At 39.0% G+C, this 25,785-nt stretch overlaps 1 protein-coding gene across 7 annotated transcripts in view; it reads left to right on the top strand.

Annotated features, from left to right (window-relative positions):
- plxna1b (plexin A1b) overlaps positions 1 to 25,785 on the top strand; it is a 223,494-nt gene that overhangs the window by 150,290 nt on the left and 47,419 nt on the right. For all 7 annotated transcript variants that reach the window (XM_028445792.1, XM_028445791.1, XM_028445789.1 and 4 more), the window contains 3 exons: positions 2,968 to 3,168; positions 19,744 to 19,840; positions 24,074 to 24,264. In XM_028445792.1, coding sequence (XP_028301593.1) covers positions 2,968 to 3,168; positions 19,744 to 19,840; positions 24,074 to 24,264 — 489 coding nt within the window. The remainder of the gene's footprint in view (positions 1 to 2,967; positions 3,169 to 19,743; positions 19,841 to 24,073; positions 24,265 to 25,785) is intronic.

Here is a 25,785-nt window from a genome sequence, read left to right as displayed (position 1 = left end):
TCTACTCCACTGTCCTCCTTTTTCCTCCTTCCTTATCTTTGATGTTCTTACATTAGGTCACTGAAAATTATTTTAGTTTTTTGCGTAACTTTTGTTCGGTAGTATGATTCTTTTACTCCTGCAAGGTGTTTGCTCATTCAATACATTATCAAACTTAGCTTATTGTTACTTCATAAATGCATTTTTATTCTTTGTTAGCACCTATTCATCTTCTTTTTGGACTCATCTCTATAAGTGATCTTCATGTCCTCCTGAAAATCTGTCCAAATGCTTGATCCACAGTTTCTTGTTGTTTACACTGTAACTGCTAGTCAAAATTCAAACTTAGTTGAATTTGATCATCAGATGATCAGTTTAAGGTTTTGGAAGAGTTTTCTGATATTTTTGTTTTGATGTTTGGAAACAGATGAATATTATATTTTGGCAACTGTCCGTTAACACAGAGCAACTCAAGGAGCTGTGAACGATTAACCCAATTCGGTAATTTAGTGGTTCCCAACCTGTTTCTGGTCATGACCCCATTTTTATATCACAAATTTCCGGCGACCGCAGAGACTTTATTTCTTCAAAATTAGTTTTTTGATCACATTTGTTAGACTGTGTTACAAAAGCAGAGTAGTAAAGATTAGTGCACAACTTGACGATATACAGCAGCTTACATATTTCCGTAGCGCATTTTATTTGAGCTATTTATTTTTGAGAAAGTGAACGTATAGAACACAGTTGTTTGATAATGTGTGTGTGGTGTTTTACTTTGACAAAGAATGATAATTATTTAAGATCTTTGAGCTTTCGGCCTCTTCCTGCACTGTATGCCTATTATATATTGGTTTTTTTAATCGTGCAAAATAGATCAATAAAAATAATTAGAAAAAAGAAATGTATTTTATTTTATTATTACGAGGCATTTCAGACGACCCCATGTTTTTCCAGGCGACCCCACATGGCGTCACGATCCCAAGGTTGAAAAACCCTGCTGTAATTAGTTTGAATGCAACTTTAATAAAATGTAACTTTTTTGTTCATAGCAGTAAAAATCTCAGTGCTGTGCAACATAAAAGAGTGACTGAAGTCAATGGAAAGGACAACTGCCAGAAAAAAACAACAACAAGCAGACGGCAGGGCTGACACAAAGTCGATAGATGGATGAATAAAACATTGTCAGCTGCAGTTTGTGCTAGCGGCTATGCTAGCTACTGATGCACTGCCCTCTATGAGTTTACCTTCACAGCAGGATTCTGAAACCCCCTTTTTTTCTGTCTTGGACAACGCTAACCTACAGCTACCGTCACAGGCTTTCTTTTTACAGTTGGGACTTCAAAAGGCACAACTGCAGATCAATCTCTCCTTTCTACCCCTCCCCCCCTCTGTTTCTCTTCCTCTGCTTCTTTTGCCTCCTTCGTCAATTTTTCAAGTGTTGTCTGAGACTGCAGGCAGTTAATTAAGTAGGACATTGTGGTGCTTGGAAGCTAGATGGATGGATAAATGAAGGAAAATGATGGACCAGAAATCAAGTATTCCTAGCATTTCCATTTTCTTTTCTTTTTTTTTCATCACGTCTCTCCTTTTGATCCATCCTGTTCCTTATTCTGTCTTTTCTAGTCTCTGCATGAGCTGCTATCTTTACTCTTTGCTCTGTTCCCAATTAAGCATGCCCTCTCTGCCTCTGCCTTCCATTTTCCTGTCATTTTTTATCCTTTGTCCATTGCCCTATTTCTCTTTTCTTTTCAGCCAGCTCGAATCCCCTCCTTGTTTGCATTCTCAATCCCCCCCCCATTCTCCCTCTGCCATCCTTTCTCTTACGTGATCATACACTAGATCTATTCCCCGCTTCCTACACCATATTATTCCCTTCTCTCATTATATGTTGTTCGTGTTTTTGTGTGTGATCAGACACACAAGGCTGGGGCTAAGCAGGCTAATGAACAAACTCCAGCATTGTGTTCGTCCCCGGGGGACACGCTGTAGCCTCTAATGCGCAACAGCCCAAGCTAGAGGAGGAGAAAGGAAAAATATTTCTGACAGCAAGCCTGTGATCTGTTTACAGGAAGAGATACAATCACAACTATGTGACCCTTCACATACTATCAGGGAATAATTCCACCTGTGTCAGATCAGTCTTTTCTCCCATTGTTTAAACATTATGACAGTATTGTTCTCAACAGCTGCACACGTTCATTTCATCATTGTTCACCATTTCATTGTAAAAACAGAACTGTGATCTCAATCACACCTCAATGTTTCGGTATAATTTCTTTGGCCTACATGCATATCTTCATAAACAGTTGAAACTATCAATTTTTAAACTATTATTAACCAGATTTGATTGGGTCACTATTGGTGATTTGATTTGTATATATTCTGTGTGATTTGTCTCACATAAGACCACACCCTTCTGTGTTTTGATGGGTTGGGCTGCTTCCAGATGATCTAAACAAGACTCTGGTCTGGCCATTATCAGTGACGCACACACAAACATTCATACTGCAAACACCCAATAACACAGTGAGGCACCACACACACATCCATGAGCTCATTCCTCTTATCTACACATGGACACAATCCAACAGAGTCAATCTGCCGGCCATAACAATGCATCATTGTTGATGTGAACGTTTCACTGGGTGGTTAACATTTTTTAAGTATGTTTGAAAAGCTTTCTTGCTTGAATGTTGCTGAAAACTATTAAAAAAAAAACTGATGCTAAGCCAGTGGGGCGGTTACACAAGTCTGCAACACATGCAGCAGAGCATCACAAAAAAGGTGCGGTGTTGCAAATCTGGCATAAAGTCAAATGCAGAATGTAACCCATAGCTTTTTTTTGTGTTGCTTTTCAGCTGTTAACAGCTATCACATCATTTATTTCATTACGTCCCTCTTTTCTGACTGTTGCTATTTGTGTATGTTATCCTCCTTTCTTAAATGTGGCTCATGAAACTGTTTTTCCTTTTCCCCACTTCTCTGCAGGATTGTCCACAGATCTTGCCTTCAACACAAATATACATCCCAGTTGGGGTAACAAAGCCGATCACTCTAGCTGCCAAGAACCTGCCTCAGCCCCAGTCCGGACAAAGGAACTACGAGTGCGTCTTCCACATCCAAGGGGAGACCCACAGTGTACCTGCTCTGCGCTTTAACAGCACCTCCATCCAGTGCCAGAAAACAGCGGTGAGTGAGAATACATACAAAGTAGGAATTTTAGCTCATCTCTTCTTAAGGGTGGTAATTTGAGTGCTGCTTATAGAAGAGAGAAAAAGCAGGGGCTGGTGAGTGGTGCTCGAGTCATTTTGGATTACACTGGAAGATTATGACTAACGTTTTTCCTCTGTCACAGCCAAACTGAACATGCTAAATATCTACAGCTATATATAAACCAGAGCACACGTATGACACATTGAATCAAAAGCATAAGGATTTACCACAGTGACTCCTGCCCCAATCGATGCTACTGGGTAACTAAATCATGATCCCAGTGAGGACGTTGACTCGGCCAAGATTAAATAATGGCCTCCTACAACTAATGACCATTCTAGACACTAATATGGTCCTTGTCCTGATAGATTACCATGTGCTACTTAGAAGGCAAGCTGGGTCACTATTTAGATAAATGACTTGATGCTGCTAAGTCACATTGAACTGAGAGTGAGCAAATAAATATTGATGACAAAGGTTTACGCTTAAATTAAGTCATATGAATATATTGGGGCGTCCTACTGCAGTACATGTTGGTTTAAATCATACCAGATTATCACAGCGCGTGTTGGATATTATTCTAAATATTGGGCTGTATGACGTTGCAGTGTTTTAGGGTGTTAATCAGTGTGTGCTCTGAACTGATGCATTTGTAGAAATGACCGATGTAATGTGAAATACAATGTTAGATAATTGGAATATATGTATAGAGGATTTGGAGCCAGGCTCATTAGTCCTGCATGTTTGGGCTGGCGCGAGTGTGCACGTGTGTGCATGTACGTGTGGGTACCTGTGTTGTGATGCTTCAAACTACCATGATAAATAAAGGAGCTAGCGCTGTGCTTCACTGAGGCTGAAAATGTGAAGGGGAAGTCTGTCTCTGAACCTGTTTGGGAGCGGATTGATCATGTTTACACCTCCACTCTCCTTCCTCTGCTGTCTGACACAACAACTCATCTTTCTCTCACCCCAATTTCTCTTTGTACACCGTAAATTGCCGCTTAAACAAAGAACATCTCATCTAGTCAATGCGAATTGTTACAATAACTTTGTCCTCCCAATATTTTCCACGCACCATAAACATAGTTGTTGACATTATTATTACAAAATTGAGTTTGAATCTTCAACAGGTTGCTCTTATGAGCTATATATATATATATATATATATATATATATATATATATATATATATATATATATAGCATTTTGGAACCTGACAGTCTGTTTGGTAATACTAAGTTTTATACATAAAGCTGACATTACACTGTCATTATATGTCATTAGCATGAATAAGGAGCAATGAAGGCTGTAATTAACTCACTCAGTGCCACTGACGAGATAATTCGTCATTTCAAGTCCGAACGCTCAGTGCCATTGACGAAACGACAAAGCAGGAACGAGGGAGATTATGGCGCTATGAAGTGATATTGAGACGTATCCAGCAGCTCACATCACCACATACTAACACAGAACATGTGTGGACCTGAGTGGATTATTGATAATGTTGCAGTTGTGAGATAAAACCATCAACTAACCGAGCCAAACGGGTCATTTCTGCGTGTCGGAAGGAAGAGGATGTTACGTCTGTGTGATCGACGGGGGGGGCAGCCTTGTTTTTTTGTTTTTTTAGAAGGAAACCAATGTTCAGATGTTATAGTTTTTAATAAAGCAAAAATAAATAAATAATAATAATTGCTTCAAAGTCACTGAGATTTTTTTTTTTAAAAAGCCTGTTTTCTCAGCTTTTTGCCCTGAAACTGGTGATATGTGTAAAACTAGCTCTATTCTACTGCTGATTACAGAAGAACGAAACAAGCTACAAACAGACTTTAATCTTTCAGAATCTGTCAGATTTCAGATTGTTATAGTACAAAACTCTAAAACGGCTGGCACTGAGGGGGGTAGATTCTGAAAATGCTTGGCACTCAATGAGTTAAGTGTCGTTCGCTAAATTATGACACATTACGCTAAATTATGACACCATTGGAGCTATGTTGGCATTTTTTGAGGTAGGTGGCGGGATCTAGTGGGGTTTGGTGCTGTTAGGATTAGGGATTAGAGTGATGAAGGGTTAGGGTACCGAACAACACCTAATGACGCCTTATTCATGTTAATGACAAGTGTCAAGTCAAAATAATGACAGCGTAATGTCAACCATATATATAAAAATTCTAATAAAGTGTTGCCATCTATTCTTATAGTTGTCATAACGTGTGGGGTTGATAAACTCACCTTTTGTATAAACACACACTCACCGCAGCCCAAAAGGTATTGTAATGACGTGACTCGGGCCGTTATCACAGTTTTACGGGCTTTTATGGAGGTCGTAGTAACACGCCAAAAATCAAATCATACACTCACACGACCATGGGAACAGAATTGTTTACTCTTTTCCCCGCTTACGCCCACCCTTTCCCCAGCCTCCCAGCCAATCAACACTCAGAAGACATGTAAACAAAGACACACATTGGCAGAGGAAGCTGCACGTAACCATGATGGCTTCTTAGCCATGGGAAATCTCAGCATCAGTTAACCACTGAATACACAGGGACTTGACGGAGCGTTCAGCCGCTCCGTTCAAAATAAGGTCAACCATACACACTCGCACGGATGCAACCAGATAAAATTTTCACCCGCACACACTGAAAATTAACTCGCATTTGCAACCATTTTGGTCGCAGTCTCGAGCCCTGCCACTGTGACAGCTAGTGTACTTTTTTGGCATTGTGCTTACCTGTTGTTTGGGAAGATAGTGCTAATTATTTGTGTCTCTGCAGAGCTCTCCACTTATCGACTGAATATTGTACCTGCAAGGCCGGTGTTAAACAGCAGCAAAGCTCAGCCTCAGCCAAAAGCTGAATTTCTCTATTTGATGTACACAAAGAAGTCATGCAGCAATTAGCCCTTTGTTGTCGATGCTTACCGCTTTTAGCTGTAAGGAGTGAAAATATGACACTGGCACTGTGAGATATTGATGCTGTGTTGTATTATATGCAAAAACTAAAAGAGGTGCTGCCTGCATTAAGGTGTTATTGGGACAAACTACAAATCACAAGTTTTTACCCCTCCCCTCATTATTACTTACCTATTTATTTACTTTAGACAAACAAAAATAAAATGTAGAATAAAATCAATTCCAGGTTTTACAATTCCATATAGCATTTTGAGTCCGAAAAGAAGTAGGAAGAAGAAAAAGCTTATCGAGTCGTACCCCCACTTACTTTCCTTTTACAATAACAACTATGTGCTTTTATTACACTTTACCCTATCATCATAGATAATTAGGATTAGACTTCCTGATTTATATTTAAAGCCATTCTTTAGGATAATTAATTCCTAGATATACATTTTTAGATCTACACGTTTATTTTTTATCTACATGCCTCAATCTTTATTCTAGTTTGTCATTGTTCTTTACAGGACGATTGGTTTATGCATTGCAGCATAGCAGATTAGGTCCATTTCGACTGAAATGTACATTATGTCGTCTTATTTTGTGGGCACACAGCTATGTGCATAGGGATTTTCAATGCCCGTGCACACATGAACATCCTTCAGTGTGCCCGATGCCATAGAACTCACGATCGCAGATCTCTTCTTTAAACCAAAGCTAGAAGATTTAGGCACATAATGCTAATCAATGGAATGAACACTGAAGGTATATTAACTCATTCACTGCCAGCCCTTTTCAGAGCAGCCAACCCCATATTGCCAGGCGTTTTAGATAATTTTTTTTAAGACCCACAGAATATTTTGTACTTTGGCAATCTGAAATCTGTAATCAGCAGTTGAATAGTAGCAAGTTTCCCACAAATTGCCAGTTTGTAACAAAAAGCTGAGAAAAACGTGTTTTTTGAAAAAAACCTATTACTGACTTAGAAGCATTTTTTTTTTTTTGCTTTAGGGACACCTCAACATTAGTTTACTGTATTTTGGCCTTCCTCCAAGTCTCTCCCCCGTCATTCTCCCCACACGCAACTTCCTCCTCATCCCGGACATGCCGAGTGTCACCGCTTGCCTCGTTTTTTTGATCGTTTTCTCTCACATCACGACACTGTCAATAGTCCACTTAGTTCCACACATGCTCTGGTCGAGTGTGCACTGCTAGGAACTTCAGCATCAACTCTCGTAATGCCATTTTCTGTCTTGTAAACTCCTTTCCTCTCCCTCTGTGCTCTGCCCAACATGATCTCTCATCCAAAGGTGCACTGCTGCCACCTACATGGCACCAGTTTGTCACTACATCATGATACAAGTTAGATATTCACAGGAGACACTGTCTCCCTGCAACCCCAGCCGAAAAACACAATTAACGTCTATAGACATCTTTGGCAGTCAACGTTTCTAAACTAAAAAACGTCTTTGGCAGTCAATGAGTTAAGAGTCACACCCACAGAAACATATCAAACTGACACACATTTACTTAGATAAGGTGAACACTGGGGCAAGAGACATGAAAGATTTGTAACGAATTGCTGTAAAAGATATAATGGAGTAAGAGTGGGAAAATAATGCTGATAATGAAAAGGCTGCACAGAACAAATGCTGGCAAGCTGCTGAAATGGGCCTGAAGAGGGTGTGAAATAGGAGCAGAAAGAAATGTGCTGCTCGGAAGCAATTGTAATGAAAAAATTCAAATGAGAGGTGGAACACGGACTCAAGAAATTGAAGCGTAGTAGACAATTTCAGGTGAGATGAACAGAGGAAAGTGAGAAGCAGAATGGTATTGAAAAGAACTGGGGTGAGATGAGAGTATGTGAGAGAAATAAAACCGGCTCCAAAGTTTATCCCGGGGCGAAAATTCATTCTTCAGTCTTTTGTACTATATTGTCCAACCATCTAGGGGTAGATAACTGTTCTCAGGATATCCACTGTCTGATCATTTCTAAACTCCAGTTTCCCATACTGCAAATGCTTTTTCAGCTATCCTAATAAACTCAATACGCTTCCATAGTATCCCCTAACAGGACGCTGTCAATAACTTACTGTATATGTGACACACATGATATATGATCGTGTAACTTCAGCTCCATACTAACCTTGTTTATTATCGACTATGCATATCTGTCCCTGGGAGAAAACACTGGTGCTTTAGTATTTTTATATAAGGTTACAACACTTACCAAGTGATCCCTAAGGATGGAAAAAAAGAATATCCTAAAACATGAGAAAGAATGTAGTGGATTTGAGTAATGTTTGCAAGCTCTGGCATGACTCTGGTATATTTTTGACTTTCAAAACAGCCTGGAGCTCTGTGTTTGGTATTTAAGCCTTTCTATATCTGACATTGAAGTTTCTTTCTCCGCAAAACATATTTTCAGGATGTGATGGACAGATTGTCCAAGGTTCAGGAGCTACTTCATTGAACAGCAGTGTTGATTTTCATCAGAGCCAAATATGCCCACCATGCTACTGATACAAACAGAACCATCCGCTGGTCCGTATGGTAGCAGATGATGACGCTCAGCTGAAACTAAATCAATAGTTTGGTGTTTACATCAGTATGTTCACATTGTTTGTGGACCTGGTCCAACCAGCTCCATAGTGCAATCGGACCAATCTGAGGCGGAGGTGGAAAGGTCGATGGGTATGCTGGAATGTTGTGAGGAGAGAAGTTGTCCATAGAGACGACAGGGTCGCTGCAAGGGATTAACACCCACAAACAGTGTTTCCACTCACTGGTCGACTGGGTCAGAGAAAATGAGAAAGCATAGCTGGACATGGGTTTGGAAAAAAGATGCAGACGTTTTTGGCTTGTTTGGGTTTTTTTTTAACTTTTTGTTTTCTACTTACTTTTTTCTCTTTGTGTTTTTTGCTTTTTGTCCAGTTCATCTTTTTTGTCTCCGTTCCCCATGCCCTTGCTCCCTTCTTTATCCTTCCTGCTTGTTTCTCTCTGGAGGGCAGATGATATCAGTGCAGGCCTTACACCATTACCTTCTGTCTGATAAACCTCTCGGCCACTCCATCTCCCACTTTCTCCCAGTCTGTCACCAGTGAGGGAAGAAAAAACACACATTGGAAGAAAATCTAGCTTGGGATAAGGTGTGTGTATGATTATCTGTGTGTGAGAGAGCATCTATTTGTTAAAGTAACAATACAAAGTATCAGGGGTCCTGATGGCATCCAATTAAGGAAGATAAAATGATGATGAATTACACGCAGCCAGTGAAGTCCAAACACTCCTGTGGTGTGGTCTCTGCTTTCTCTGTGGAAAGGAACAGGATCAGAAGAAGATGAGCAGATGAAGAATTAAGGAGAAAAAGAAAGAGTTTGATGGATGAAAAGGAGGAGAGGGAAAAGATGACCTAAGGGTGTAGTGAATGATGTTCAATAATAAATATGTAACAAGGGGAAAAACATAGAAATAAAAGTTAAAACAAAATTTTTCCTTTGTCTTCTGGGTTGTTAGTTGACCTGTGTGTGCGCGTTCGTGTGTGAATATTCACACATATTTTTGTGTGTTTGTTTTTATTTTTTGCCAACATATTTGAGTGCCCATGAAAGTGCAAAAAATGACATCCCTATTATATAAATTTGAATATTCACAAAAATGCACTTAATCAGACCTAAAAATAACCAGGCTGATAAGAAACTCAGTGCTTGTGGGGTTTAGGGTGTGTGTAGCAGAGCTCGGTACATCCTGGCCTGGCATAACACAGCCTAATGAGATACAAACAGCAGACCTGCCACAGCACACTGTGACACTGTTTTAATTGGCCTGCAGTGTGCATATGTTTATATTACAGTGGGGGAAAGGAGTGATGGTGCAAAGGCAGTTCCCTGCATTGGCTGTGAAAAGCTTGCCATGCCTTATCATGACAGAGCAAACCATTACGCAATTGATCAAAGACTGCACATTATATTTTTGGCCCACATACATTTCTAATATTTTTCTTTATTGATCATATAAACTCATACAACCCAGACCACTTATTTGGGAATATTTAAATCTATTTGATTAAAGCCAATTGAACCTTAGATATTTTGTCTTTAACAAATTGATGTGTCATTTACCATTTTTCCTGTACAACAGTGTGATAATGGTTTTGTGATGTACAACTTATGTCAAGTATTGACACTCGAACGTAAACATTTTAAAATCAGTTTATATTTGCACATCCTGTTTTCTTAAGCAGTTCCAAATGAGAGAAAGCAAAGCTCAAGCTTGTGCATTCTGTCCCCACCACACTGGCCTTCACTTTCTGCCACTAACGTCGCCTCGTTCCCCCTCCAACCTCCACCTTCCTCTTCATCTTTGTCCCATTAATGGCTTATGGCCTCCATTCTGGCAGGTAAGGAGCAGAGCTCCCACACTGCTATCCTAAATAAATAAGAATTTATTGCATCACAGCTATAAGCATATGTCTACTTCTCCACCCCACTTCCATTATTACCTATTCCACCTTTATGCATGTGTGAGTCTCTTTCTCTCCCTTATTGTATCTTCAGCAATGCTCTTGATGCCTATTTATTTGCCTTAGAGGATTAGATTAAAATAGTTTTAAGTAAAAGAAGCAGCTAGAATAATTGGTAAAGTTAGACCATTCTTCATGTCAGCACAGAGGATTGTTGTTATCTTGACAAAAACCTGACAAATGTCTAATTCTCACCAAAGGCATTACAAAGGACTGATTGTTTTTTTGGGGGGTGGGTTTAAGGGCCGCATTTTTCATAGAACATTTCAACATGCATTGTCAGGATGAGTAGCAGTACCTGTGCCGCAAGCTAAAAGTTTTGAAGCAAAGCCAATTTTGGAAACAACCAGAAGTTTCTTCTAAATCTTTCATAAAAAACTATATATAGATTTGAGGGAATATATATTTCATGATCAGACTTTGCTTTTGTAGTTATGCAACATTTGGTTGCGTGTGTGTTATGCAGCAACACAAGCATGTCAAATAGGCAATAAACATCACCAAGAGAAAGAAATTGACAAAACAGAGAATGGACAATAACACGAAAATGGACATTTCAGCAAACTACAAGAAAATCAGCCTTTCGTCCAGGGAGATGTTCAGTAAGCTCGCAAATGCTTAATGCTCCGGCCAGAAAATAAAAACCTCGACTGTGGCAGCATTATTTTTCCCTCAAGCCAGCATTTTTCTTTCCTTTCACTCTCTTTTTCCTCCAGTGCACAAAGTATGTGTATGTGCATCCACATGTTTGATTGAGTGTGGGTTTGTGCCTCTGGAAGAGATAAGCTGGTAACTGGGTCCGGCCATGCTTCAATCCTGTTAGCATTAGCGATTAGCAGTGGCTAACAGAACCCTATTATGAGCTTGGACTGATTCCATGTCGCCTGACCTCACACATACATTACCCACACACATGCACACACACTCACACACTAAGCTATAGCAAGGATTACCACTTGATCCTTGATTAGGAAGTCATATCAGCCTGGAAGTTGCATGTGTAGCTGTATGTGAGTTGCACTGTGGTGCATAGCTACACCTAGACCCGGACACACACTGAATGCTAAGCCGTATCTTGACTGGAGAATATTTTTTTCATGTCCCATGACTATTAAGTCGGTCTCAAAATTATATTCCTAAGCTAGAACAATATGGAATGCTATGTCCACTACTTGTACTTTTTAGAGTTAGACAGAAAGGACAGATGTCTAATGCTTTTTTGACAAAGCTTTTGATGCATTTTTGTAGGATTCTTTGTTTGAATTGATAATAGAAAACAAATTAATTTCTGATGCGCTTATTTGCATAAAACAAGTTAATTAATACCACATAAAGGTTCATTATTTATACTCCCAGTGAACACCAAAGACTAACCATGTTTGTCTTTCTGTTAAAACTGTTGATCTCCCTGCATGTCATGGAATCACACTTCTTACCTACAACTCTTTCTGACACTTTGTGTTGCCTAGGCCATTGGTTCCCAACCAAGGGTACATGTACCCCTAGGGGTACTTGAACACATTTCAGGGGGTACTTGGAAACATTGATGAATCTATTTCCAACATGCTGAGTCATTTTTAAGCCTATTTCAGACACTGTACATGCTCATCCAACATCTTTTCCACCCGTTGACAATAAACAGCATTAATGGAATAAACAATATTGTGGCCTTAATGTCCTACTAAATTGTTACTAACATGTTATGCACATCACTAAAAATTGAGGTGAATATATTCTCTAATATACAATAATTGTAATGCACAACATTGATATTTAGTGTGCGTTAAATGTACAGGTTGACATTTTCAAGTTGTAGGAGATTTCAGAGGCCAACATGTTAACAACATGTAAATAAAACAAGAAAGGTTACTAAATTGGAGTGACGAAGGGGTTCTCCTAATCTGAAGAGAAGCCTCAGGGGGTACATGAGACAGAAAAGGTTGGCCTAGGCTATGGTATGTAATACATCTGAAAAGTTAAGCAATTAGGGAAATATCTATTTAGTTACTGACTTGGGTTTGTTCCCAAAAAGCTTCTGTTTGCTAAACAATTGTTTAATTTTTATTTTTTAATATATATTCAAAATTTGTATGATACAGCGTAGTACACACTATGATTTCCCCTATATCAGTATGTTTTTTATTATTCAAAAACCTTGTGTCTTTGGTCTACCATTTGTGTTTCTTTCTTCTCTTTACCCATGCAAATCCTGACCTATTAGCAACTTTGGATTTTTCTATTTGGATTCAAATGTCCTGCATGAACTCATAGTCCCTAATTTGTAGTCCCTCATATGGGTGTGTTGCAGATCCTACAGTATGAATATTTAATAGGCCTCTAGTGCCATAAGAATGTTTGAGTTTTGGATTATATTCTTACCTTTCCAGCACCTTTCCCAGACCTTCTTCTGTCCATTGAATACACATACGCACATACAGTATACACCCCTCCCTGAGTGAACATTCAGGTGGGACACATGTGGGCAGTAAGAAGAGGTCTGGCCATGTCTACACTTGTATAATTCTGTGCTGTAGTGGTGCTGCAGTCAGTAAGCTGTATAAATCATAGCTTTTGTCATTTAAAAAGACAGAAAAGAAAGAAAAACATCAATAAATAACAAGCAAATTGGAATAATTGAAAAGTGTACTTTTATTGTTACTGTTTATTTGATATTAGAGGTCAATGCTGACTTTCTACATACATGCGACCAAACCTTTTTTTTTTTTTACTGATTTTAAAAATGTAGATTACAAGCTTTCAAGTGATGTTTCATACATCTAAATTTAAGAACATTATACAACAATATGCTCATTTAAATGTTTACCTCTAGTTTCTGCAACTACTCAGAAAACCAAACTTAGATTTTCAGGACTTCTCATGACTTGAGTCAATGTAAACCAACAGGCCCATTTTTACACACAAACCAACCCAAACCTCTACCCAAATACCAGTTAGCTGCTGCCGGTTGTGTATCTAACACGCTAGCTGCAAGAGCATAGGGGAAACAAGAGTTGGCACAACTAAACAACAGTGGTTCATAACCTAACAAGTGTAGCAACAATCGTCCATCTCTCTCTTCTACCTGTTCTGTGTAGCTTGTGAAACAATAGCAATGATTAAAAGTGTCTCTGCTACACTTGTTAAGTGCCCCAAAGTTCCATCTTGTAAAGTAAACTCCTTGTGTTGCACGAAAGAAAATATTTTTTGGAATTCTCTGTTTACCTTAGGCTACCCAGCATTTATACTCAGTTTGTAATTATATCCCTCTTGTTTACATTATTGAGGGCTGCTTGTCGATAAAAATGACAGCAAGGTCTTTATTGTCAATTTCCATGTGATATATAAAACTGAATTTGAGGCTGAGGGCCACCAGCATACTACGAAAGAGAAATATGAATAATTAAAGAAGTATAATATACAAAGTTGGATTTAAAAAAAAAGCAGAATACAAATAGAAAATAGATAAACACACAGAGGCATATTGTTCATCAATCGCACATCTCTTCTGCTGGATCCTTGTTGTTTTGGCTGTAATTTAATGTTGCACAGTCATTTTCCTGAGGGGGAGGAGGGTCAATAGTCTGTGTCCTGGGTGGGTGGGGTCACACATGTTGCAGGCTGCTGCGGGTGAACTTCTCTGCTCTTTGAACCACTGTCTGCAGAACCTTGAATTAATGGAGGTCAGTGTGCTCTCCAACACACACCTGTGGAAGGCTGAGAGGAATGCAGGGCTCAGACCCACGTGCTTTAGCCTCCTTCGGAAGTAGAGGTGTCGGTGGGCCTTCTTGACCACATTCAGTCTGTCATCATCCACTAAAAGTCTTTGGAGAATTTGGCCCCCAAAAACTTAAAGATTAACTGAACCCATTCTTTCTGCTGACCTGCCACTAGGAGGGAAATTCAAAAAATGCCTTGATTATGGGCGTTACTGCTGTAGAGGTAAGACACGCCCACTCTGTGCTCAGAGAAAGACAGTAATATGCACAATGACATGTCTGTACACACACACACACATAGCGAGTTCATAAGCTGAAGTTTGTCACTACAACAACAGGCGCACACACAATCACGACGTGAAGCTCACACACAGCCTTACAGATACCACTCAGGGGCAAAGAGCCCTGTTCTCCCACAACCTCACGCACATAGCGATAAGACGTACGCACACGTCCGAGCTCATCCAGAGACAGACGAGAATACACACATAGCATAGATGTGTCTGTAAATACACACACAGCTTGATGATTAGACTAGAATCTGCTCTTTATAGAAGCACAGAGTCAAAACAGTGGTGATGTTTCATACGGAACACAGTGAACTTCCTCATTCGCTGTCAACCAGTGCTCACTGAGGGCTGTGATTGAAGGAAACCCTCCTCCCTCCTCTCAACTTTTATAGGAGGGGCGGGGCCAACAGTGAAAGTTGATGACGCAGGGGAATCCGGATGAATCCATTTTCGCCAATAGCAAAATTCACTTGTAATAGTCAGCGTTCAACCCTTAGTGGCCAGTATATCAGACATTTTACAACTAAATATGCAAAATGAAAATACTTTTACCAAAAAGTGAAGATTAGGACTAGGATCAATCTTAATAGTCGTGCTTAATAGTAGTGCTTAATCTTAATAATTAAGCACTACTTAATACCCAAATACACATGTATTCAGAAATAATTAGCCCTGTGCTAGTCCACCTCCTGTCTGCAAGCTGACTCATCACTCTAGGATATCATCCGACTGCTGCTGTGTTGTTGGCAAACTTCACAATTTATTGGTTAAGCAAAGTGTACTGTAGACTGTAGAGCAGGGGGCTGAGGAAGCTGTCCTGGGGGAGCCACTGTTGAGGATGATGGTAAAGGAGACAGATCCTCACTGTCTGTGAGACAGAAAATCCAGAACCCAGTTGCAGAGGGAAGGTGGTAGTACAAACAGCAGCTATTTGTTGACTAGAATCTGTGGTTTGATGGTGTTAAAGGCAAAACTAAAGTTCAAGAAAAGCAGCCAGATGTCGGTGTCTCTGTTTGCTACGTGGGTGAAGGCAAAGTGGTCAACAGATGAAACGATGTCATCCACTGACCTATTTTGTTCTGTATACGTACTAGTCTGATGTCACTTTTATGTCCACCTTCTCGCTATTGTGGCCTTGACAAGACGTTTGAAGTATTTGATGACTTTTGGGAGTCGTTAAACCTCCATGTTCCTCACTGCTGTACACTTAGGCACTGGGACGAGTGAGGATGTCTTCAGGTACAAACACGGAGAGAGGTTTTTAAAGATGTCTGTTCACACCTTAGTGAGTTTGTGCGCCCTTCAGGACTTTTTCCGGGATCTTATCTGGACCTGATGCCTTGTGAAGATTGATGTGCTGAATAGTCCATCTAACATTACCTGCAGACACGCTGAATAATGGTAGCTGACGCTCAGAGATAGTGAACCTGGTATGGGTAGGAAGGTTGACAGGCGTCTGGCAGCGGTGGGTAATGAGGACATTCAGCAACCTTCCTGCCGTAGCTAACACTCATTCGTTATGACATCACTGAGCCACCCTTCCTTTTGCTGTTTTTTTTCTCTTTAAAAACACATTAAAAAGTATTTTCCAATCTATTCATATTTTTCTTCCCACTATTGATTTTCCTGCTTCAGTTTATAACCACATTATTAGGTTTTTATGATTCTTGTCACATGTAAAACTCACCTGTTGCTCGCACTGAAGATCAGTGAAAGCAGTATTTAAACACCGTCACTGCACAATGTCCTTGTATAAAATTGCCTTGAAAAGATCCCTTTTTTGTTGCACTTGTCCAACCCATCAAATTTTCTCAGAGTTTTCCTTCTGTAGAAAAATTATCTCATGTCTCCTCAATCCGTGTACCCTTCATTCTTCGGTTATTCCGTTTTAAAACTAAATCAAAATAACAAATAAACAATGTGGTTATTTTGTTTTACTGATTTGAAACCAAAACAGAAATACAGAAAAACCAAAAACTAGATAAGCAGCAATTTTCTGTTTTTTTTTTTTTTTTTTTTTTTTCAACTTTAATATTTACGGGAAAATTTGAGTGACAACTGAAGTTCGATGCACCTGGTTTCCCTCCTTAGGTCCTGGACCAGGTCTCCTCACGCAATAGGACTGTTTAGGGCATTATTTCAGCAGTTTTCTGGTCCTCTTCTGGTCTGTGGATGTTTTTACTTGTTTATGTTTTGTTTCGCGGTGTTACGATCCAAATAGTATCCAAATAAACTGGTGATTGACTATTAACTGTGAGGCTGGTGTGAGGAACAATAGATGTTTGAACTTCTACCATTTGATACTTTTGCAAAAACAATTGCAGCTTTTTTGAGGGCAGTAAAATGTTTATTTTGCACATTATAAATACCGCTAACAGCAGCCGTCAACACACACTGAAGTTGATTAGAAGAAACGAGGAGCACCAGTAGATTTGTTACACCACCTCTGGTTCCACATATCATATGCATGTTTTCCATCCATTTTTTGGTAACACTGTTTGGTAAAGTTGGCATATATTCACAAATTCGGACTTCCAGCATCAATAACTCTTTAACGAAACACCATCGATACACAATTTAAGTCTCTGCCATCGGTGGGAGGTGGAAAAAATGCTACAAAATAATTTTTTTATCAAATACAGCAGCATAAAAGTCTGTCTGTTGTTCATTCTGTGCGGTGAGATTAATTAGTTTTCCCGTAAATATCCAAATATCACACAAACAGAACCAGATTTAATTTTAAAACTGAAAAACGCTGCTTGTTTGTTTTGGGGTTTTTCCGTTTTCCTTTTTCTGGTTTTAAATTAATAAAACAAAAAACAATCAGTTTTTTCTATTTTTGAATTTGGTTTTGTAACGAAATAACCAAAGAACAAAGGGTACACGTATTCTCCTCCGTGTTTGCAATCCACCACCAATCCTTGAGCTGTTTTTCTTTATTATTGTTCTTTACTATCCATTGGTTTGCATTGCAACATTGTTGTGAACCACTGATTGTCTTGCTTTATCTTTCCATCCTATTGTCATGCATTGCTACACACTGTTCTGTCTCTTTTTTTTTCTAGTTAAGGAGACTTTAGTTCCTAGGCTGTTTGGGTGGTCTGTTATGGGACATAAGGGGAAAAACGTTTTAAATATTTTCTACTGTCCCAAAATACTTGTAAATTATTTTGTCCATGCCAACCATTTTTATCACATCTTATTTTATTTATGCACTGTGTTCAGTACTTGATGGATTTGCTTGCCTCTTTGCATTATGTCCCATATGCAAGATTCATATATCTAGTGCTGTGTGCTCATGTGTCTCTCTAGAACCGTTTGTGATAACGGAAACTGCTTCATATTTCCTTGTTTAGCTATGGGCGTTTCAGGCGATTGAGACAGAGGGAGAAAGTCTGTCTGAGATGGATAGAGAAAGCTGTTTGTAAGGAGGAGAGAGAATTATACGAGAAAGGAAAGGAAGGAAAGAAGATAGGAAGGACTGCAGAAGAAGAGAGGCGGAGGAATGTGTGAACAGGCCAAGGCTGACATGTCACATAACAAATTGAAAATGCCAATTTCACTTTAACTCCGGCCCCTATATCCCAGGCTCAGCCTCTTAGTCCATGTGTAAATCAATGGTGTCCACAGAATAACAAACATTAACCTCTCTCTGACCACCTTGGACTTGCTCGCTCTTCATCTCAGATGATGTGTAAGCTGCTCTTCTTTGGTTCTTGTCTTTCTTCCCACCAACTCTGTGTTTCTCTTCTCCATTTTTTTTTCCTGGAAACCATCGATGTCACTTTTCTCTTATGTTGCCTTCTCCATTTCCTTTGTATTGTCCAGTCTTTCCAATAGTTTATTTGTCAATATACTCAGTTGAACGGCTTTGGCTTACTGGTTTAGTATTTCTTGACCTCAGGCTGGCCAGCTTTTACTCTATAAAAAGACATAACCTACTGCATATACTGTATACACAGTAACCTTCTATCAAAGTATTTTTCAAAATGGGGAAAGTCACCAAAAGGCTCATGGCTGATCACCAAATTTAGGCAATGAAAAGTACTTGAAAGCATGTTTTTTTATTTAAATAATATCTGTCATACATAGAAATTCCTTCTTTTATTAAAGTATTGTCATTTCAGCCTTCAGGGCCTTCTAAATATGAATCACTGTCACAAAAGTGAAGAAAGGATTAATCCTTCGCTCATTGTGACATTGCTGTGTGTCCTCCCATTCTCTTATCATCTCTATGCACATTTCTTGGTCCTTTTCCCCTTGAAATACATTGGATTTATACTGCTATTACAGATGTCAAGATAAATCCTTGCACTATCACACTGGAGTGGGTGATATCACATTGTTGCGAAGTTGTAGCTAGATGCAATCTGGGAGGGCCTCATAGCCCTCGGCTAGGGGCTTTCACATTGGATTTAATCACCACTTCACAAGAGGAGAATCGTTCCGCTATCACTGACCCCGAAGCATCTGGAGATAGTGACCATACCAATGGTGGGGAGAGTGACTGGGTACCCATTTACTGACAGAAACATGCGGCCACATCACCCCTGCAGCGCTGAGGTGATACAGCCAAGCTGTAGCTGTTGGACATGTATTTGTTGGACTCTGGGTAGGAGGTTGGCTTTCAGTTGGCTTACCTCTGAGCTTGGCTTCTGTGGGTGCTGTAGGTGGCTGATTAGAAAGGTGGTATACCAAACCACCCCCGCGCATTGCTCATGAAGCTTGCTGAGCTTGTTGTCTCATTCAAATCAGTTCCATAAAACCGATTACACCAATAACGAGTCCATTACATTTCAACTTGTATTAGTTCAGGATGCAAAGATGAAATTAGATGAGAATAATATTGTTGGGGATGTATTAGGGTGTTCATTTATCACTGGGATGGAATGAGTCATACAGTGATGAGTATTCCAATCTCTTAATCAACTCTACACTCTGCCAAGCAGCAGCGATGTGCTGTGTGTGAAAATCACAATATAGCCCATCTCTCATCATTCATGTCGATGATCTTTCATCTGTGTGAGCATTGCAGAGAATTTTTTGTTGCTCTCTTTCATTGAAATCCTTAGATTTGTATAGATCATTAATCATGTTAAATGCTTATTTGGTTGTTCTTCTATTTTACAGTACACTTATGAGGGCAATGACATCAGTGACCTGCCAGTGGACTTGTCTGTAGTTTGGAACGGAAACTTTGTCATCGACAACCCTTACAACATCAAAGGTGAGTCACTTAGTTATTGCTGATAACAGCGACTTTTTCTTTTTTTTTTTTTTTTCCTGTTCTATTTGTCTCTTTGTGAAATAGAAAAGGAGTGGAGTGACATCTACTGAGAATTTCAGCTAAATAATGATTTAACCTTTGGATAAGTTTTCTGACTTCTAGAGGGTTAAGCTAAATCATGGCTGGTTTACCAACCAAGAATCAACCTTCCAGAACTGTAGACAGACAGCATTTCATCAATTGTTTCTGATACCTGAGCCTGTATACCACTTAGTATAAATCATCTTCATCAATGAAAACATCAATAATGTTGGAACTTATGGCAAAGATGTGTAGGGGGATGCACAAATCCCTCCAGTACAGATAACAGTCTATGCAATTGTCCACAGTCCTGCAGGTTTTAGATTTTGCACTTAGTTACTGTGTGTTGCACTAACAAACCTAACAAACGACATAGATATTTGTACCATCTAGCTCTGCTGAATGCCGAATAATGGGCTATTTGTACCATTCGTGTGTGTTTACGAAGGAACAAACTGAAACAAGCAGGAAAGAGTTACATGCACGTTCTAAAACACTATTCATAACATTGTCATTTCCGAATTCAATAAAGCCAGGGCCTAAAATTAAATCATGATATCTGACAACCGAAATATATGACCTTGCCCAAAAGAATAATTGAATGTATTTAGACATGAGAAATAATTTATGATTGAAATAATAATGGTGCAAATGACCTCTTACAACCACTTTGTTGTCTTCAAGTCCACAGCCTAGAGTTTGGGAGGAATACTGTTAAATAATTGACTGTATATTTATGTAGAGCATTTTTCTCACTACTTGAGATGCTCCAAAGCCTAGGGAATGTGGTGGCTGATAGTGTACAGTATCTGCAATGCTCAAGTATTCACAATTATATTCACTCAGCAACATTAACAAGAATTACTGTTGCAGTGCATCAGGTTTTTACATTTGGTCGTTTAATTGAGATCATGTTTGTACTGATCAGAGTTTGAGTTTCTGGATATTTTGTGGAGATTTAATTAAAACAAACCATACTGCGTTTTACCTTCATTCTTTTTTTTTTTTTTTTAAATAATATATTATCTAGACTGTTACTGTCTGCAACAAATTAGTAATATAGATACAAAGATTATCCACATATTTTTGCAAGTACAATCATGTGATTTATAACTTGTACATCAATGCTGACAAATAATTACAATTTGCTTCATTACAATATGTAACCGCACTCTGGCCTTTAAGCAAAGAACTTTGGTTGAAACATGTTGGCTTTTTAATGATTTGGTCATTTTAATAAAGGCTTTTTAGTATCTCTTTTAGGGCTGGACAAAAAAATGATTCATTTGATTTATCGAATTTGTAGATAAAACGATTTTTATTTTTCAAATTCGAGTTTAAAAAAAATAAACAAAAAACCCCCCCAAAAAAAAAAAAAAAAATATATATATATATATATATATATATAAATTCATTTTTTAATGTTTTCCCACCACAGTTTTTTTGGACTTTATCGCGTTCCGTCCTTGTGGGTAACCGTAGCGCGATGTGAGCCAGCCCCCTTGTTTACATGTGTTTACTCTTTGAGTTTTTTTTATTCGCACTATGTTGAGATGCTAAGAGAAGTGTTTATCATTTTTTTTAATTGTAATGTTACATGTTATAAAATATGTAGTTATCTGATTTCTTCATCAGAAAATTTAAGCTACTTTGAAGTTGCTGTTGCAGTTTTGCTTAAACCTGGGTTAAAGCTTGAAATTGACAGAGCTTCAGTTACTTTTTATTTTGGGATTGTTCTATGCATTTTAACTCTTGAGGAAAATCACAGCAATAAAGTTGCACTTTTGACAATATATCTGATGTCTGCAGTCATTTTTAAGTGCATTAAAAAAATACATAAATTGAAAATCGAATCGAAATTCAATTTTTTTTTTTTTAGGCAAAACCCCCAGCCCTAATCTCTTTCCTCATTTTGATTTTGGAGTGCCTGGTCTCTTCCCCCCTGTTTTTCCAAGAGCACCCAAAACTGCTAAACTTTCAACACTTTGAGCAGCCAGTCATGCTTTTGCCTTTGTTCTTCACAAAGAACTTTGGTCATCGTGATTGACAACATATAGGAAGATCTGCTGTGAGAAAAGACAATGAAATCATGTCTGTTTGGTATAATTACTGCCCAAACCGTCTGCATAATAATTGTCTCTTGTGCAGCACAGCAGGGGGCTGTAACATTATTCCCCTGCGGTGAGGGACAATAACAACGTTGTTAACAACCAAAGCGTTCATAAGGTTCATAGATGACGTGAGCAAGGAGCTTTGTAAAACAAATGCAACAACATTGTCTGCTTTTATGCTGCCAGATGAGCAAAGATATTGTGAGCATCAGTAATTTCATGGAGTAGATTGGACATTGTATATTTAAAAAAAAAAAAACTTGCTGTTTATAAAAGCTTTATGTGCTCGTGGTTATTGTTATCTGTCAATAACGTAAGGCAACACCATGAGTCACTTTGTTCTTTTAATTGATCGCACCTTGGTGTCAGTATGTGCTCAGCAAGCTGTAACAGTGTCAGGTTTCTTAGTTTTTATGCTTTTGGCTGATGTCATATGAGTGTGGGTTACTAATGTGTCACGTTTGTGTAGGAACACAGTTCGCACTAAAAGCTGAACACAACAGTGTTAACACACATTTGTGACGTCCCATGGGAGAACCAGGAACTTGTCGGCATGAGAGAAACTGGGGGAAAAAAAGCACAAAAACCTTCATTTTCTGAGAAAATAGTGGATTTAATTTTTTGGGGGGGCAAAAAATTAGTTGAAGTTATGAAGAAAGCACTTCATGCTTCAAATAACCATATGGGAGATTTAAAACAGTAAACTTTGTTTTTGAAAATGGCTTGTTTCAGTGTCGAGCAGCTTCCTTTTTTTGGCGGGGGGAGGTGGGGGGGTGGGGGGGTGGAATCCTATAGCTGATCAACATAGCCATCGTCTTTTCTTATTGTTTTCAACCAATAAACTGCACATTGCACTGAGCAAACTAGGACATCCTGACAGTAAAGCGTTACAATAATCTAATCTAGATGTAACAATTTACTGAACGAAAAGAAAAGATATTAACTGTTAATAAATCCCATTAAAACAGTTAAAACTGCTATTTACAACCATTGCTGGAGGTTTGGGGGGGGGGGGGGGGTGGGGTATTATGTAAAATTGACTTTTTCAAGATTTATATCATGTTACTATGTTATTCCCTCATTAAAAGCATGCCTGGAGTGTTGCCTTGGTTCATTCATGTATGTTTGAGTAATCTTTAAAAACTCTGACAGCAGCCATTTTAGGTGTAGCTTCGTCTGAGCCCTCCTAGGAACGCCCCCCACCTCCTAGGAACACCTCAGTCCTTTCGTCACCACCCTCCCTCTCTTATGTTCTCTTCCTTAGTTCAGCCCACAGCACCTGCCTCTGCAGATTTAGCTTTTTATTTACTTATTTTGAATACTTTTGTAAGAAACCCATGGCTTATATTGTCTGTACCCATTAATGGACGCATTAAAATAAAAATAAAATAAAAATGTAAATATTATGCCTCCTCAGCGTTTTCTCCTTTCTGTACTTCAGAGAGTGACAACACTCAAACGGCTGTAACTTTAAATATCATTTAAGTTCTATTTTTGTGACACCATTTAACAGCTTAGAATCCACACTTTCAAAATCTGTAAATAACTCAAAATGCCCCCTGGACAACATCTTCCTGGTTTTCTTATGGTCCGTCACATTTAAATAGTCTTACAAGTAGTGGTAGATGACCTGCCATCCCTTCAGTCCCTCTGTGTTTCTCAGTGCATTCATTGCAACGACCATCCAGCTTTTCTGTCTCAATAATGCACACGGTATGGAGTCTGAGGTGTGCTTGCTCGTTTTAAATACTGATAGGTTAATGTAATTAAAGAGAAGTCATTTAGAAGCCAGTAATTAGTACACAGTTACTAAAGCTGCTCCATGACCAATGGGATTTGAATATGAAGTAGAGAAGAGGAGAAAAACACTTAATGTACATATCCTAAGGCTTTTTTTCAGAACGGGTTTTACTTAAGTTAAGTTTTTTCAAGTCAAATCAAGAAATGTGATGCGTTAAAAAAAAAACAATAAAAAAAAAAATCTAACCCAGTAAATTCTTGGTGCTGGCTTCAATTAAGTCTTTCCTTCTGTCATCACCAGCCCACCTGTACAAATGCTACGCGCTGAGAGACAGCTGTGGGATGTGTCTGAAGGCTAACCCCAGGTTTGAATGTGGCTGGTGCGTCGGGGAAAAGAAATGCTCCCTCAGGCAGGAGTGCACTCCTCCTGAGAGCACCTGGATGCACGCCACAACGGGAAACAGCCGCTGTGCTCACCCCAAGATCACCAAGGTAAGCCATGATATTAACAGCACATATGTTTACGCAGTAACTTTTTATCGGTTCAGTAGATATGTAATCTGCTACATCATGAGCATAAGGAGTTCTGTAGAAGGGGCGTCACGTCCCTGGAGGATTGAAGTGTTGCATCACTCCCAGTTTTACAACAATCTGTGTCTGGAGAATTGTCAAATAATGTAGCGTAAAGGAATGCATCCAGGGTTTTTTTCTTAATAGGATACAAAAATAATCTGACAATTACGCAATTGCTGGACATTTAAGGTCATTATTGACTGAACATGTTTATTTGGTCAACAAAAGAAAAACTACCATGAACAATGTTGGGACAACATAAAAGACAAAGTGGTTTTAAAAAATACAGTAGACTTAATCCTGCACTCAGTCATTGTTTGGAGTGAAGGAGATCCACGTCCTAGGAGATGGAGACTGCAGCGGTCACAGGCTTCTATGGAGCCAAATCTAACACAGATGGGCTGGTCAGGGGGAGGCAGTTCACACACACCATGAATGAGCACACTGACAAGATTAGAGCTGATGGCTGCACACACTCACAAGTGAAGAACAAAAGAGGGTGTGTGCGTGCATGTGTGAGGATTAAGTGACAAAAAGTAATAAAGGTTGTGGAGTTGTGCTAATTGTGTTGCATCATGGGTGGAGATTTTGTGTGCGTGTACACGTATGCATCTGACAGACTTGGTGAGCTTAGGCTTCTAAACACCACTGCGTATCCATCTGTTGCCACCGGTAATCTTGGCGGTGGTCCTGGTTGGAGCGTGACCTGGATCGCAGTTCTTTGCTCTCACCACTGAGACAGACACATGCATGTGGAGCAGTTTGAATATAACATGCTGCTGTGTGAGAAGTACCCTGATGTCCACCTTCTCTGCATAAGTTACACCTAAATGAGTTTAGTTATTTGAAATTAAGTTAATAAGTCAATTGATTTAATTGACATGGACTTAATAATTTAATGTTTTTGCATTAGTCCAACTTGAAATGAAGGCAAGTCGACTAAATAATTGATTTGTGTAACCCAAAAATAGAACACTCTCTAACCTGATACTACTGTCTTCTGTCCTTTCTTTTTAACCCCTTGAAGCTGCAGCACCAAGGAGCATGTAAAGGGCCTTGTAGAAGGGCCCATTGTGATGACTCACAGTGGGGTTCAAACCAGCAAGCCTCCAGTTACAAGTTCATAGTCCAGTGCCTCCATAAGCTTTAGACCACCACTCAGCTTCTAACCTGATACTATAAAAATTACTTTTTGTAGTGACATTAAATTATATTGTGTTTGCTTAATAACTAAAAAATAGATTTTGAAGTTGGCAGAAAATACAAAACTAAACATCAGTCAGATTTATTTTCTGGAGAATCTTCTAGAGCAGGGGTTCTCAACTGGTCTCACCCTGGGACCCACATTCAGTAAAACGCGACCCACATTTTTTTTTCCGAATTCAACCAACCAAATCTAGTTTTTCAAAAATAGCTGTTGAAAACACACATATACTCTTT

The sequence above is a fragment of the Gouania willdenowi genome, chromosome 5, assembly GCF_900634775.1.
Source record: "Gouania willdenowi chromosome 5, fGouWil2.1, whole genome shotgun sequence".
NCBI classification, from domain to species: Eukaryota; Metazoa; Chordata; class Actinopteri; order Blenniiformes; family Gobiesocidae; genus Gouania; species Gouania willdenowi.
Note: the sequence above shows the minus strand (reverse complement) of the source record. Positions and strands in the feature narration are given on the sequence as shown.